At 42.2% G+C, this 16915-nt stretch overlaps 1 protein-coding gene and 1 long non-coding RNA gene across 2 annotated transcripts in view; one reads left to right on the top strand and one right to left on the bottom strand.

Annotated features, from left to right (window-relative positions):
• LOC307215215 overlaps positions 1-3419 on the top strand; it is a 134533-nt gene extending 131114 nt beyond the window's left edge. The window contains exon 2 of the long non-coding RNA XR_013838393.1: positions 1888-3419. This is a non-coding gene — a long non-coding RNA (uncharacterized lncRNA). The remainder of the gene's footprint in view (positions 1-1887) is intronic.
• On the bottom strand, positions 3033-16335 carry LOC307214850 (stromelysin-1-like). Its single transcript, XM_079973901.1, has 10 exons — positions 16125-16335; positions 14431-14675; positions 14167-14315; positions 12164-12289; positions 11082-11243; positions 9655-9814; positions 9012-9145; positions 7786-7945; positions 6496-6596; positions 3033-4278 (listed from the first exon to the last, which is right to left on the bottom strand). Exons 1-10 carry the CDS (start codon positions 16221-16223, stop codon positions 4172-4174), a joined length of 1443 nt encoding a protein of 480 aa, XP_079830027.1. The 5' UTR covers positions 16224-16335; the 3' UTR covers positions 3033-4171.
• Between the last annotated feature and the right edge of the window lie 580 nt (positions 16336-16915).

The following is a 16915-nucleotide window of genomic DNA, read 5'->3' on the forward strand; positions in this document are numbered from 1 at the left end:
ATGCCCATCTAGACCATCATCCTGCTCTCATGGCGGCCAATCAGATGCTTGTGGGAAACCTGCAAGCAGAACTTGAACACAAGGGCCATCTCCCCTCCTGCACTTTCCAGAAACTAGCATCAGAAGCCAGAGATGCCAACATCACTGCCTCCAACTGTGAAGGCAGAGCATAGCCATCATGGCTAGTGGTCTTTGATAGCCTGGTCTGCATGGCAAACTGGTTGAGTCAATAATTCAAGGACCAAACTAAGTCTCTACCATATTGTTCTCCACATGAGAGGTTCCATGCATGTAGTTAGAAATGAGGCCATGTTCGTGGCTCTTCCTCCATCATCGCATGATACCATTGGTATGTCCTTTGATCTCCATGTGTTACACAAATGCACCTACACAAGACATGGTGATTGCACTTAGGCACTCCTTGTGATCAGACCCTGCAGGGTCAAGGGTCACGAGAGTGTGCACTGCCTAGGAACTTTGACCTTCTCCTAAGAATGTAAGGACAGCCCTGCTGAATCAGACCGAAGGCCCAAGTGTGAGAAATGAACTCATTATCCATACTTTAACCCACTTCACGGCTATGTGAATCAGAGAAATGACAGAATGCAATCTGTTCCTGAGACTTTGAGGAAATAATCTTCTCATCAAAAGCTGCTCTGAGAAACAGTCAAAACATATAGTGAAATAGCCTTTGTGTAAACCACAAATTTCCTCTTTCTCTCATGAGCAGATTTTGATGGGACATGCTTTGGAAGAGATCATATCTATCCATCTGGTTCTGAAACATTGAGGAAATAACGTCACCCGCCTGAAATAATCTCAAAGAGCCAGTGTGGTGTAGTGGTTAAGAGCGGTAGACTCGTAATCTGGGGAACCGGGTTCGCGTCTCCGCTCCTCCACATGCAGCTGCTGGGTGACCTTGGGCCAGTCACACTTCTTTGAAGTCTCTCAGCCCCACTCACCTCAGAGAGTGTTTGTTGTGAGGGAGGAAGGGAAAGGAGAATGTTAGCCACTTTGAGACTCCTTAAAGGGAGTGAAAGGCGGGATATCAAATCCAAACTCTTCTTCTTCTTCAAAACAAATTTCTTATTTATTTGAAGCATTCATGTCACACAGATTAAAATATCTAATAGAATAAAGAAGAAGTGTGCATGCACACGAAAGCTTACACCAAGAACAAACTTAGTTGGTCTCTAAGGTGTTACTGGACAATTTTTTTAATTTGGTGGTATAGCTATATATAGCTTTCTACGTTGCAAGATTGTGTTGCAAGGACCCATTTTGTTACACTCTTTCTTTTCCTAGGCAGCCTTGACCAACAGCATCATTCTGTATCAATTGATAAAGGTCTCTGACTCCCAATAATCAGCTCCTTGTAAGCTATGAAATGCTACTTTTATTTATCTCTTTCTGCGCAAGAAGCCATTTTGCAGTGGCTTCCATCCTGCCAAAGTAACAGAAGTGCCTGCTGCATCTTTTCATTCCAAAAACCAAAAAATGTTGAGAGGCGATGAAAGCACATTAGACACTCGCTGTGATTGGAACCCTGTAGGGTTAGGGCTCACCCTCTGACATTCTGCATGAAAATAGGGACATCCTATGCTTTTAAAAGGGAAGCGGGTGGCACTTTGGGTTAAATCACAGAGCCCAGGACTTGCCCATCAGAAGGTCGGTGGTTCGAATCCCCACGACGGGGTGAACTCCCCTTGCTCGGTCCCAGCTCCTGTCCACCTAGCAGTTTGAAAGCACACCAGCGCAAGTAAATAAATAGGTACCGCTCCGGTGGGAAGGCAAACAGCATTTCCATGCGCTGCTCTGGTTCGCCAGAAGCGGCTTAGTCATGCTGGCCACATGACCTGGAAGCTGTACGCCGGCTCCCTTGGCCAGTAAAGCGAGATGAGCGCCGCAACCCCAGAGTCATCCGTGACTGGACCTAACGGTCAGGGGTCCCTTTACCTTTATGCTTTTAGAATGAAATGTCCCCAGAGGTCCTGGGTGCATGGATTGTCTTTGCACTTTGACTTTCTCATCCAAGGCCCAAGTGTGAGAAATGAACTCATTATCCATACTTTAACCCACTTCACAGCTATGTGAATCAGAGAAATGACAGAACACAATCTGTTCTTGAGACTTTGAGGAAATAATCTTCTCATCAAAAGCTGCTCTGAGAAACAGTCAAAGCATCTAGTGAAATAGCCTTTTTGTAAACCACAAATTTCCTCTTTCTCTCATGAGAAATGATGGGACATAGCAACGGGGAAGATAATACGATTTAATTTGTTTCTGACACAATACATTTAAAACTAGACTGCTATCATCATCATCCCAAATAATCATGGGAGCTGTAGTTCGCTAAGGGTGCTGACTGTGCAGTTACAATTCCCAGTACCCTTAACAAACTACAGTTCCCAGGATTCCTTATGACTGTTATATATTCATTTTCCCAGTAAGTGAGATTAAGAAGGTAACCAAGCCAGTAACATATGCATTTAGTTGTCAGCACAAACAAACACAACTGACGAATGGAAAGTTCTGCTTGGTATAATGTTTTGTGACTCTGGCAGTATGTTGGTATTAAACACTGCTTACTAAGGAAGAATTATTATTTACTGGATGACTTCTACTGCGGAAATGGTCATTTTATCTCACTTGAAAGTGCCATCTGAAGCTAGGACACCTTTCTACATTATATGTATGCTTTTCACCCAAGTTTATTGGGTCTGAAATATTTTTTTATGAATATGGGGGGGGGGGGACACTAATCTCTATTCACTGCAGGAAACAGTGGGCAAAATGTTATGAATATGTTAAAAAGAACATCATACCAGATGGCCTTAGTGGTTCCTTCTGGTTTTCATAATCTATGTGTCTGAAAATAACTCATGCTTTTTAATGCTTTGAGTGTATGGAAGTTTAAACACTCCGTGAGGCCCCAGCTCTTTAGGGTAACATATTCAGTTGTTTTGATAGACTCTGAAATATATGCAAAAATGGCCATGTTGAAGAACAGCAACAAAAACGTAGTCCGCATATGTGGAAACAAAAAATACTTTATTCATGAATTATCAAACATCATATGAGAAAAAGTACATACAAACTGCTGGGCTAAATCCACATGTCCACTGATAAACAAAGAAATGGGGCCTGCAACAAAATGTTGCAGTATGGATTGCTCTTGGTTCCAGGCTACTGTTTTCCATCTCAACCCAGATTTCTATTTCCCCCATTTTGTGGCTACTGAACTTGCTCAGTCTTCGTTTAGGGGGTTTCTCTCCCCTTCAACTTTCCTCCCTAAAACTTTTTTGTCCTTTTGCAGAACTATGGGTTTATTGCTTTTATTTAGTAGCTCAACTAATGTACAGACTGCTCCCCATCCAAGGATCTCCAAGTTGGTTAACTCTAACTTGTTTAAAACCTCACCATTCTGCTGTATGGATGGTACTGTTCTGGCTATGTAGAGAACTGAAATTGCTATTAGTATAATCAACCCAGATTTTTTGGACCACAACTCCCATCAGCCCCAGCCAGCGGTCATTTATGCCAAGGTGGTGAAGGTTATATATGTGTATATGTGAATGCCAGCGGTCAACATATGGAATAAAAAAGATGAGAATGTTATGCAAGTGTCAGGCACAAAGTTCACAGACTGAACATTTATGCTGCAGTCATCAAAAAGTGGCACTTAACATAGGTGAAAGTCAGTCAGTCAAGTTTATCTGCTAAAAAACACTGGTCATCACAAAAAATACAGAAAAGACAGTACTGATATACATTTCAGCACTGGGAGTCTGGGAGCCAGTGCAATTGGCCCAATACAGGTATAACACACACCTTAACACACATTCTCAAGTTAGTAATATGGCATCTGGGTCCTGTACTAACTGCAGTTTCTAAGCAGTCTTCAAAGGCAGCCCCACACAAAGCACTTTACAGTAGTCTAAACCACTTGGAAGTGACCAGAATATGGATAACGGAGGTCACGTTAATTGGTATGCCAGCTTCCAAGTTTGAAATTTCAAGGACAGCTCTGGTTGCATCTGTTTGGATCTCCTGCACATGTAGTCATAAAAAGTAGCTGCCTTTTGTATGCGTTATAAACATATAACCAGTTTCAGTGGACAAGTGCTAACATGATTATTACTGAACAGTTGTTTTCTGTACCGTCAGTGGTTTAACCTCTGCATGGAAACCAGCTGTTTGCCCTTGTGATCCGAGTTACTCTCTTGCTATTAGGGTCAAACTCATGTTGATTTGTTCCGCTGAAGAGGTAAAAGAATCCTATAAAATGAAACAGAGTCAAGTTACTATAAGTTACATGCAGCAAGGAAATATGAAAAGGAAAACATGCTGAGGTATTGGAAAACTTTGGCTAGTGCAAAATGCAATGGCTGGGACACTGGCTTCATGGGGCATAATAGTCCTGCAGAGAGTGGAGAGATGGTGAACGCAAAAGGGTTAATTTCCTGTTATTGACCCTGTTTGCTGTCAAACTAACCACTATGTCTGCATAGCACTGGGTGACAACTCAGAGCAGCCTCCTGGAAGAGAATGGTCATCGATAAGCACTATCTTATAGGCACAACATTTATAGATCTGCTGCAACTTATATGCACAGCAAACCACATCATGATCTAGATAAGCATTAAAATTTCATACATGTACCGTATTTTTTGCTCTATAGGACGCACTATTTCCCCTCCAAAAATGAAGGGGAAATGTGTGTGCGTCCTATGGAGCGAATGCAGGCTTTCGCTGAAGCCTGGAGAGCGAGAGGGGTCAGTGCGCACCGACCCCTCTCACTCTCCAGGCTTCAGGCAGCTATCCACAAGCCTTCAGAGCCCGGCGGGAATTCTCGCCGGGCTCCGAAGGCTTGCGGATAGCAGGCTGCAGCCCAAAGCCCGGGGATGGATCCCGCTGGCTGTCTTGGCTTCTTTGCTCTTTGGGGCTGGGGGGGGAATAATTTTTTTCCTTTATTTCCCCCCAAAAAAACTAGGTGCGCCCTATCGTCCGGTGCGCCCTATAGAGCGAAAAATACTGTATTTTGAAGATCCAGTCTTGGGAGTTACTCATTATTATGGTGACCTTTAGACCTTGATTAGCAACTATGGGCCTATTCTATGGTTTTTTGGGAACAGAGGAAGTTGCCTTATACAGAGTCAGAACTTTGGTCCATCCAGCTCGGTAGGAGTTTTCCCCAATCCTATGCTGATCTTTTGCATGCAAGACAGATACTCCACTTTTGAGTTATGGGGAGATTGACTGGCCATCAGGGTCAGGGATGTTTCAAAAAAGCATTTTAATTGTGTTTAATGTCACAGTAACTCTTGGGAATGCGGCACCCATCAGAATCAGATAAAGGGGTACAGAAACAACCAGAAGTGGTTTGGAACTTCTGGATTTGGATATAGACAGAGGAGGGAGAGTGAAGAACTTTTAGCTTAATAATAATAATAATAATAATAATAATAATAATAATACATTGGTTCTCAGTATTTTCCGGCACAATTCAAAGTGCTGGTACTGACCTTTAAAGCCCTAAACAGCCTCGGCTCAGGATACCTGAAGGAGCATCTCTACCCCCATTGTTCAGCCCAGACACTCAGGTCCAGCACCGAGGGCCTTCTGGTGGTTCCCTCACTGCGAGAAGCCAAGTTACAGGGAACCAGGCAGAGGGCCTTCTCGATAGTGGTGCCCACCCTGTGGAACACCCTCCCACCAGATGTCAAAGAAATAAATAACTATTTGACATTTAGAAGACATCTGAAGGCAGACCTGTTTAGGGAAGTTGTTAATGTTTGATCTTATACTGTGTTTTTAATTACAGATAGGTAGCCGTGTTGGTCTGCCATAGTCAAAACAAAAAAAAAATTCCTTCCAGTAGCACCTTAAAGACCAACTAAGTTAGTTCTTGGTATGAGCTTTCGTGTGCATGCATGTATCTGAAGAAGTGTGCATGCACACGAAAGCTCATACCAAGAACTAACTTAGTTGGTCTTTAAGGTGCTACTGGAAGGAATTTTTTTTTTTGTTTTGTGTTTTTAATATCCTGTTGGAAACCCTGTTGGAAACCCAGCCAGATAGGCTGGGTATAAATATATTATTACTATTACTACTACTATTATTATTATTATTATTTAATTTGTACCCCACCCATCTGACTGGGTTGCCCAGATGCAATGGGTATATCATTGAATCAGCTTCCTACACCCCTGGATGGGGTTGCCCCCTTTTAAAAAAATGAATAATAAAATATGGGTACAGATAGGTAGCCGTGTTGGTCTGCCATAGTCAAAACAAAAAAAATTCCTTCCAGTAGCACCTTAAAGACCAACTAAGTCAGTTCTTGGTATGAGCTTTCGTGTGCATGCACACTTCTTCAGATACCAAAATATGGGTACTTTGACCCAGACCATGGGAATTTCCTGTTTGTACACATCACAAGGTTCACACCAAGCTGGAATCACTTCATATGTCCTCATGTCAGAGGCAACTTACCATTATGCTGAAAGGCAGCATCAACCTTCCCATTAACACCTGGGATGCCGTCTCTTATTTTCGTGGGTTTCTTGTCTATAGTTTGGCTAGCTTCATCATATCTGAGTTAAAAATAATAATAATAAGGAAGGCATTTGTACACGAACAAAGCACTATTTGAGATAGCAATGCTTTTTGCCCATCATCTACTAATATTCTTTTCTGAGGGGAGGGGATTTGTGAATCCCTGAACAACACCCATCTTAGAACTGCTCCTTCTTACAGCCATGTGGGAAGAAGCCAAGTGACTGCCACAACCATGCAAATCACTGCTAGAAAGCACTCTCTGTATTTGTGGGTGGGTCTCATTCAATGCTACTTCCTCCGCTGGCCATAGCTCATGAAGGCACCCCAAGGGTCTAAACCAGCTCAAATAAATGTGTGGAACTTAATCCTGGGGACACTCCGTGGGGAACAGTCAATTCTGTCAATCTTCCCAAAACGAATGGGATTTGAACAATAAAACAGAGCCATATATTTGAATCTATCATGTATCATGTATCATCTATCTATCTGTCTATCTATCTATCATCTATCTATCTATCTATCTATCTATCTATCTATCTATCTATCTATCTATCTATCCATCCATCCATCCATCAATCCATCCATCTGTCATCTATCTATCATCTATCTATCATCTATCTATCTATCTATCTATCTAGCTAGCTAGCTAGCTAGCTAGCTAGCTATCATCTATCTATCTATCATCTATCTATCTATCTATCTATCTATCTATCTATCTATCTATCATCTATCTATCTATCTATCATCTCTATGATCTATCTATCTATCTATCTATCTATCTATCTATATCTATCATCTATATCTATCTATCTATCTATCTATCTATCTATCTATCATCTATCATCTATCTATCTATCATCTATCTATCTATCTATCTATCATCATCATTATTATCTCTCTATCTATCTATCTATCTATCTATCTATCTATCTATCTCTATCTATATCATCTATATCTATCTATATCTATATCTATCTATCTATCTATCATCTCTATCTATCATCTATCTATCTATCTATCTATCTATCTATCTATCTATCTATCATCATCTATCTCTATCATCTATCTATCATCTATATCTATCTATCTATCTATCTATCTATCTATCTATCTATCTATCTATCTATCACCTGTCATCTAACATGCTTGATTATGTGGTTCTTCTGGAGCTCTTTTCAAACCAGTGACGAGTATTCCCCAATCGCATCTGACACGATTTCTTACCTCCAGTATCTGTCAGATGAAAAATAGTATGTCGTTCTTTCATTACTATTGTAAAACGCTGCATCGATTTTCTTGACGTCTTTCGGGAAGCCCAAGGTATGGATGCGCTTGGGGTAGCCAGGAAGCCTGGAGTCTCCTTTCACGGCCCAAAATTGGTTGCCTGAGATAAAGCAGGTGGGGGATCATATTTTAGCCAACGCTTCTCAGCGCCGGCAATAGAAGAAAAACAACGCTGGGGACAGCACAGGGGGTGCAAAGTGATTTTTAGGGTGGGGGACAGTGCGTGAGCGAGATGTGCCTTTCCTTTCAATAACTGCAGGGGTTCAGCAATGGGGTGGGCAGACTGGGGGGGGGGACTGCATTAGCACCCACCCCTGTACCCCTCTGATATTGCTCATACCACTTACATATGTGGAAGAAATAGGGGGGTCGGATGCCAAGGGAGACAAGGCTCCCATACCTTTAGTAGTTGTGTAGAAAAAGTAATTACAACCAGAGGGAGATTCTGAGTCAGACTTGATCTATACAGTGCCGGAGTTACGTATAAACTAAACAAGCTATAGCTTAGGGCCCCACTCTCTTGACCCCCCCCCCAAAAAAAAAAATAAAGAAAAAAACCTGGATGTACATTTCCAAAATATAAGATAAAAAACAAATAAAATAAAACCTACATACAACAACAGTGTTTTGTGTTGTGTAGGCTCCTATGATGTAAATAATGGACCCTGCCTGCTAGCCTGCTCCCTAAAATATCACTGGTTTGCTCGTTTCTATATATAGGGTGCCTATTAGGTCCATAAATTACCATATAGCATATATTCAACACAAAAAACAGTGACAATTTGTTGCTGACAAAGGACAGCTGGACATATAAAGGGCACCCTTGCCTTCAGTAGCTTAGGGCCTCATCAAACCTTAATCTGGCCCTGATTTTTCAAATATAGCTTTATAACAAAACCAAATACATTTACATATATAGAGATTTCTCTGAATCTCGTGACTCCGCCCCCCATCCCCTCAGTGGGTCCTAATGTCAATGTTTTCAACTGTGTATTATATCATAGTCTATGTTTTAAATCTATCCATATTATCCATTGTTGTTGTTTTTTTACATTACAAGTGCAATTAAAATCCTGCCAATGTTTTCATCTGCTTACAGTGGTCTGGGCTGAAAGCTCTAAATAGTAAAAGTGTAACAGCATCACCATTATTTTCTGCATCCTTACCTTTGAAAAGAAACGCCACATCTTTATCACTGTTTTCAAAAACTGCATCAACTCCAGATGTTAAAAATGGCCAGAATGTGGAAATTAAACTAAAGTCAAGCTGTGCATAACGGGGGTGCTTTCGCCAGAAATACCTGTAAGAAACATATACATTTATTTTATATAATGTGCCTGGGGACACTCTATTTTTGTACTTGTACCATCTAGACAGCATGATGATGGTGGCAACTTTTCTCCGGTAAGTGAGGAGAGGGGCTTAAAGAGAGGAAAGGAAAAGGAAATGGGTTTGTGTGTGTGGCAGAAGAACCCAGTTGCCAGGGAGTAAGTCCCATTGAAATTACTTCTGAGTAGACATGTATAAGATTGTACTGTTAGGCTGCACTCCTAACAACACTAATCTGGGAATGAGCCACATTGACTTACTTCTGAGAGACATGGTTAGGATTGAACTATGAGTCATGTCCCTGCATTGCCGGGGATTGGACGAGATGACCCTTCCAACTCAACAAATCTACCTTTAGATCTTATTTGTAATTAATGGGCCAAGTTCATTATGGCTGCCCTAAGCCCCATTCATTTCTATGGGACTTGGGCACAGCTTACTTTTTTGGATGGTCGGGGGGCTTAAAGATTACTGTCTTACTTGTCTTTAAAAAACAACATTTCTCCTCGAAAGTTAGTGACGGCATCAAACGTCAAATGAGGATCGCAGGCAGTTGGTATTGCAGGTTGGGTTGGCCTGGCAGGTACTCTTGGTATGTCGTCTTCCACTGGGTCCTCCTCAGGTGGGTTAGTTGTTGATCCTTAAAAATATTGAATAGTCTGAAATTAGTAGAGCACAGCCTTCTTTTTCTGAATATAAGAATACTCAAACAATTGCACAAAGAACACTTCCTTAATTATATGTTGACATTAATTTACACAGAGCATGTGTAAACAAAGTTTTTAACTAGCAGGACCAAGAAGAATGTATTTCTTTGTAACATATCATTAAAGAGTGGCTTTTACAAAGACTAACATAAACATCTGTCAACTTTCATTTCCCAAAAGTTATTAGAGATTACACTATTTTAGATTCTCTCTCTCTCTCATATATGAAATTGTAAGGATGCTGTCACATTGCAGTTCACTTAGCCACAGACAGGTGGCACCGAGAACTACAGCATGTCGAGCAGCTGGGACAGTAGATGGGCACGCAGCCCAGCCAAAGAGAGAAGGGGAGGAGAGTTCTAGAAGGCTCTAGAACCAGCTGACCAGCAGGCTCAGGCAAGGTGAGAAGGAGGGGACAAGAGGATGGAGATACAAGCAAGTGGGTCTTCCATACAAACCACAAGGTTATGGTGGTGGAATTGGTGAGGTGTAAAGGGTGGGAAAAGGGACGCAGGTGGCGCTGTGGGTAAAAGCCTCAGCGCCTAGGGCTTGCCGATCGAAAGGTCGGCGGTTCGAATCCCTGCGGCGGGGTGCGCTCCCGTTGCTCGGTCCCAGCGCCTGCCAACCTAGCAGTTTGAAAGCACCCCCGGGTGCAAGTAGATAAATAGGGACCGCTTACTGGTGGGAAGGTAAACGGCGTTTCCGTGTGCGGCTCTGGCTCGCCAGATGCAGCTTTGTCACGCTGGCCACGTGACCCGGAAGTGTCTCCGGACAGCGCTGGCCCTCGGCCTCTTAGTGAGATGGGCGCACAACCCCAGAGTCTGTCAAGACTGGCCCGTACGGGCAGGGGTACCTTTACCTTTACCTTTTTAAAGGGTGGGAAAAGGGATATATGGGGTTCACACATGAAGTGAGCAGGGCACAGCCCTGTGTTGTGTGTGTGATGCTTGCATATAGTCATATAATTGTTTTCTGTTAGGAAACAGGTAAAGATGCACCTTTTCCAGCAGGCTGAGTGAAGGGAACTGTGATTCATAATTTATGAATAGTTCGATGATGATGCTTTTACTAGCTGTACTGAAATAATCGCTTGAAGTTTGTGTGTGTGTTTTAAGGTTATTACGTTGTCAATCATCCTGTGGCCTTTCGAAGGAGGTATTACAAATTCCTTAATTAGTTAATAAACTGAACATAAATTACCATAGAGGAACTGAATGCCTTTGATATCGTCCTGGGAGAGAACTTCTTGAGTGAGCTGGGGGTAGCTATACACTGGGAACATCACGGCTTGGGGGTCCTGGGAATGGTAGAGCCCAAGCGAGTGGCCAAATTCATGAGCCGCAACAAAAAACAGGTTGGAACCTGAAAAGCAGAAGAGAAATGTATCATGTCATGAATTTTCATCTCCAAGGTTTAACATAAGGAAAGTCCTGCTGCAGCAGGCCAAAGGCCCATCATAGCCCAGTAGCCAATCAGGTTCCTGTGGGAAGCATGCAAGCAGGATCAGGTAGCAACAACACCTACTGCAGCAATCAACACTCCTCTGTAGATTAAAATGTTAAAATAATAAACATGGTTGCTTTTTTTAAAAAAAACAACAACAACCCTCTAACAGTTATCATCTGTCTAAGCAAACTCTGTCTCGCAGTGTTACTCAGGAGGTATCTTATAACAACTGAGAGCTCTCAGGGAAATACAGATTTGAATATTGTCCACTATAGTAACTTCACATTTCTGCAAGCAGATGGCAAAAGTAAGATGTGATGAAAATCCCCCATCTCCATGCAAAGCACAGAGTTATCTATAAGCAGACTGTATACAGCATAGAGGCTGACTGATTGCCTGTCGAGCCAGCGTACAGCTTCTGGGTCATGTGCCCAGCATGACTAAGCCGCTTCTGGCGAACAAGAGCAGCGCATGGAAACGCCGTTTACCTTCCCGCCAGAGCGGTACCTATTTATCTACTTGCACTTTGATGTGCTTTCAGACTGCTAGGTTGGCAGGAGCAGGGACCGAGCAACGGGAGCTCACCCCGTTGCAGGGATTCAAACCGCCAACCTTCTGATCAGCAAGTCCTAGGCTCTGTGGTTTAACCCACAGTGCCACCCGCTTACTTAGGAGCAAATGAACATGTCTGAGTCAGCTGACACCACGTAATTCCCCCTGTATTAGTATATGCATACTTTTGTGTTTGCAACTGGAGATAGGGATATCACACTAGATCTCCAATACAACATGGCAAATCTGTGTGGTTTTGTTTGTTTTCCATTCTTTAAAATTACCTTCCAAGCCGTTGGTCCACTTTTCGTCCTCGTCAAAATGAGCATCTCCTCCAATACCTCTGCTGGGAGCATAGGCGTGGGCAACAGTCCCGCCAGGACCATCAAAGGGATTGAAATCGCCATGCTCTAAGTACACAAGAAGAAACAGTTGGTTGCCCATTTGCAGGCCATAGTTGCTGAGCTGCACTTACAGATATTACTCAGCAGTTGTGCCTTCATCCCAGAGTTTCCAATTGCAACACCATCAACACACTGATAACACCTAGCCCTGCTTTCTCCCCTTCCTTCATAAAATGCTGCTGAAGCTTCACAAAACATGAAGCAAGTTTTTACAAAACAAGAATGTGTGAAATATGCTGTAACTATTTCTAGCATGCTAGTGAACATGTCGAAGAAGGTTATTTATGTATGTCACTACTGCGGCTCGTTCGTTAGCCCAAAAATGGAAAATGAGCGAGGTCCCCACTAAAGACGAATGGCAACTTAAACTGATGGAATATGTGAAGCTTGTGGACCTAACTTATAGAATAAGAGAACAAGAAGAACATACATTTAAAGAAGATTGGAAAATGTTTATTGAATATATTGTGGGTGGGGGAATTGTGGCAGCATTAAGGTTAATTCAATAGTGTAAATAGGTTTTAATGGATGTAATAATGGAATACTGAATGATTTAGTTTATATAAAATATGCAGGGATTTATGCTATTTAAAATGAACCACGGAAAGAGAAGAAGGGAAGTCACTGATATTTTTAGGTTGTTTAAATGAATACTCTAAATTGTAAGAATTATACATAAAAAACCCGACATGTAACCCATGAAACCAGATATCGCATAACACTAATGCATCATGGAGCACCAGGCATATCCAGTTTTTCCTGCCTTCTCCCTGCCCCCCGGCACTGCAAAAACAAGGTGTTGCACTTGATGTCCAATTTTTAGAAAAGCTACACTGGAAGATTATTCAGTTTGGGCATCACAAGTTGTTCAGAAGTACTGTTAGCAATTGGTTTAGGAGGAAGGACCGTAGCTCAGCAATAGAGCAGCTGGTTTGCATGCAGAAGCTCCCAGAATCGATCTGTGACAGCTCCCAGTAGGGCTGGGAAAAACTCTTTCCTGAAACCCTGGAGAGGGGCTGCCAGTTAGTGTAGACAGCACTGAGCTAGATGGACCAATGGTCAGACTCAGTATACGGCAGCTTCCTTTCTAAACGGCCTCAGCCCAGTATACCTGAAGGAGCGTCTCCATCCCCATCGTTCTACCCAGACACTGAGGTCCAGCGCCAAGAGCCTTCTGGCGGTTCCCTCGCTGCGAGAAATGAACCTACAGGGAACCAGGCACAGGGCCTTCTCGGTAGTGGCACCCGCCCTGTGGAACACCCTCCCACCAGATATCAAGGAGATAAAGAACTACCTGACTTTTAGAAGACATCTGAAGGCAGCCCTGTTTAGGGAAGCTCTTAATGTTTGATGTTTGATCGTGTTTTTAATATTCTCTTGGGAGCCACCCAGATTAAAGATAAAGGTAAAGGGACCCCTGACCGTTAGGTCCAGTCGAGACCAACTCTGGGGTTGCAGCGCTCATCTTGATTTATTGGCCAAGGGAGCCGCCGTACAGCTTCCGGGTCATGTGGCCAGCATGACTAAGCCACTTCTGGCGAGCCAGAGCAGCGCACGGAAACGCTGTTTACCTTCCCGCCGGAGCGGTAACTATTTTTCTACTTGCACTTTGATGTGTTTTCGAACTGCTAGGTTGGCAGGAGCAGGGACTGAGCAACAGGAGCTCACCCTGTTGTGGGGATTCGAACCGTCGACCTTCGGATCGGGAAGTCCTAGGCTCTGTGGTTTAACTCACAGCGCCACCCGTGTCCACCACCCAGATTAGCAGGGTATAAATAATTTGTTGTTGTTGTTGTTGTTATTGATGTCATATGCGTCCAGCGTTTCTAGGTTGCCCTTAATATATTTAATGGTTCAACCTGTTTCCCCCCCCCTTTTTTTACCTCTTTCAGCAAAACTGATCATAATATCTGCATCGCCGGCTGAAACACGTTTGAATGTCAAGGGTGTAACCCGGCTCCACACTTTAAACGCTTTTGCAATCTCTTCGTACACATCGCTTGAATCCATATCTGGCGTATGGTTCACGATCCTTCAAAAAAGAAGGCAGCACAAATCAAAACAGAAGCGGGCTATCATTTCAGGCTGTGGTTAATCACTATAAAATGTGTGGATTTCACCCTTAAGACCTGATGCTGAAAAATTACCTGTAGGTCAGATCTTTCTTTTCCCATTTGGGTTGTCCCGGAAAGAAGCCAAAATCCCCAACATCTGGGTTTCCACACCTGGGTTTCTGAATCGCCTCCAGCGTATTCGAATCCAGGTTACCTGTCACCTGGAGCCCCATGAATTTTTGCATTTCTTTGATTTTTTTAACAAAAGGGCTGTTGGCTTTCTGTCTAAAAACTGGTTGCCCATCTGATGTGAAGTTGTAATATTTTTCCAAGTACTTCTGATAAAGAAACAGAAACGCACACATTTATTTATTTTTAATTAACAAATGTATAGTCTGCTTCATAGCCTAAAGCCACTGGTGTGGTGTACAAGATACACAGAATGAAACACAGAAACAATAAAAACCATTTCAAGAAATGCTAGGAACAAACAGCTTCTGCAGATATAAAATTGATGTTCCACACATGATGCCGGGCGGCTTTCTAATTTTGGCTGCTAATTGACTGATGTGCATATTGCTCAAAACTGCATACAAAGATGTGTATACAGTCAAACCTCAGCTCCCGAACACTTCTGTTTTGGAACGTTTTGGCTCCCAAATGCCGAAAACTCAGAAGTAACTGCTCTGGTTTTCGAACGATTTTTGGAAGCTGAATGGCTTCCAGGGAGTTTTTTTCTTTTTTCTCCATTGATCCTCGGTTATTGAAAGTTTCGGAAGTTGAATGGTCTTTCGGAATGAATTACGTTCGACAACCAAGGCTTGACTGTATGTGAAATTCACACTGAAATGTTAAATTTTGATGATTTTTTTAAAAAGTGTCATCAATTGTTGCAAAAATGTGGAGAAGGGCAATTTAAGACTGGAAAAAATGAAAGAAAGAAATGCACTGAGAGAAATCTGAAACTGACATATTTCTCCATTGCTAGGTTTTACATGCTATTTTCTTCCCGGCTCAATCACATAGATTGTTAAAACAGCATTTGAATTATCTACATGCATATATTTGTTCCAAGCTCACCCCCACTTAAGCCACCTGCCATTGCCTGACTTTACTGCAAGCATGGTCAATTTCATTTTTGCAACATAGCAATTCTATGCAGTGAGATCAGGTAAAATTCTCAGTTCCGGTATACGTAAAAAGAAATCACGAATGCAGAAAATCCCTTATAATTCTGCAGTCAGTCTAGATTCTAAAGTATCTTATGCTGGTCTGCAACCATAATAAAGTTTGTTGATTGTAAAGTAAATCCATAATGCTAAACAATGCTAAACAATAAACAATGAAGTTTTACTTAGAGTACACATTAAAATTAATGGGGCCATGTTCATTAACTTCAGTGGGTTTGCTCTGAATAAAATCTTGTTAAAAACCACCCTAAGTCCAACAGAGAGCAAAATGCATAGGATTCTGGGGAGACTCACTTGTCTCCAAATAATGCAGACCAAACCAATAAGCTGCAGAACCAGCAATAACTTTTAATTTGAGCCTCCTTGTTATTCATGGACGAATGACTTCTATCCAGTGCTTTCCCCCAAAAAATAAATGTTTAGGGGTACTCTCATTTTGACTCAAGAAAACCACCATTTTATAGTTCAGATTGGGAAAAATAAATACAGTAAATGGACAAAAGTACAAAGATTCACAAAATGTTTAGGGGTATGCGTACCCCTGCGTACCCCCCTAGAAAAAAGCACTGTTTCTACCCATCACGTAACCACCATTACCTGAACGAACCGCAAGTTTTCTTCTTCTCTTCTTTGTGAACTGACTGGCGCTGCATATGCCACGGCCAGGCCCAGCAGCACAAAGCAGATGGTTTTCATTCTGAAGCCAGTTGCTCCTTTACGCACGCTTCCGTTTCCAAAGCTCAGTCTTTGCTCCTGTTTACTATCCGTCCCTGCTTATATAGCATTTTTGGGGCTTCATAAAATAAGCTGCGTTCTGACTCAGTTAAGAATATTACCCAATCAGCAGGAGGAGAGGGCATGGAAAAAGAGAGAGTTATATTTTGGCCTGGAGATAGTTGCTTCACTCTTCACCTTGGCAGATGTTGCAATCTTAAATAATTTTGTTTTAGGAAATGGTTGCCTACGTTTGTCGGTCAATTAGCCGCAAGGATGCTGACAGCATGCTTCAGGGTGACGAATCTGTCTTCGTTTTTTATCCGAGACTTGAATAATTTTATTTCATGGGGCACAGACAAGGTGGCTCTTGTTTATAATCCAGAAACAGGCCCACAAATTTATTTGATTCTATTCATTTCGTACCAATTCCTAGTTTGAAATGACTGGCTATTTTAAAATGATCAGATGAATCCAGACTGCTGGAACAAATGCATTTCCAGCTCAAAAGGACTGTCAAAATAACACCAGAAATGAGAGAGACAGAGAATAGTGTTATATGTTTGCTGCATGATTACTGTGCCTGTGAATGGGGCATAGTGCTTCTGCCTTAAAGTGTTTTGAAAAAAGAATGGTGATATTTTCTACAGGCCAGTCCTGTACCTGTTTACACA

The sequence above is a fragment of the Podarcis cretensis genome (assembly GCF_951804945.1).
Source record: "Podarcis cretensis genome assembly, chromosome: 4".
NCBI classification, from domain to species: domain Eukaryota; kingdom Metazoa; phylum Chordata; class Lepidosauria; order Squamata; family Lacertidae; genus Podarcis; species Podarcis cretensis.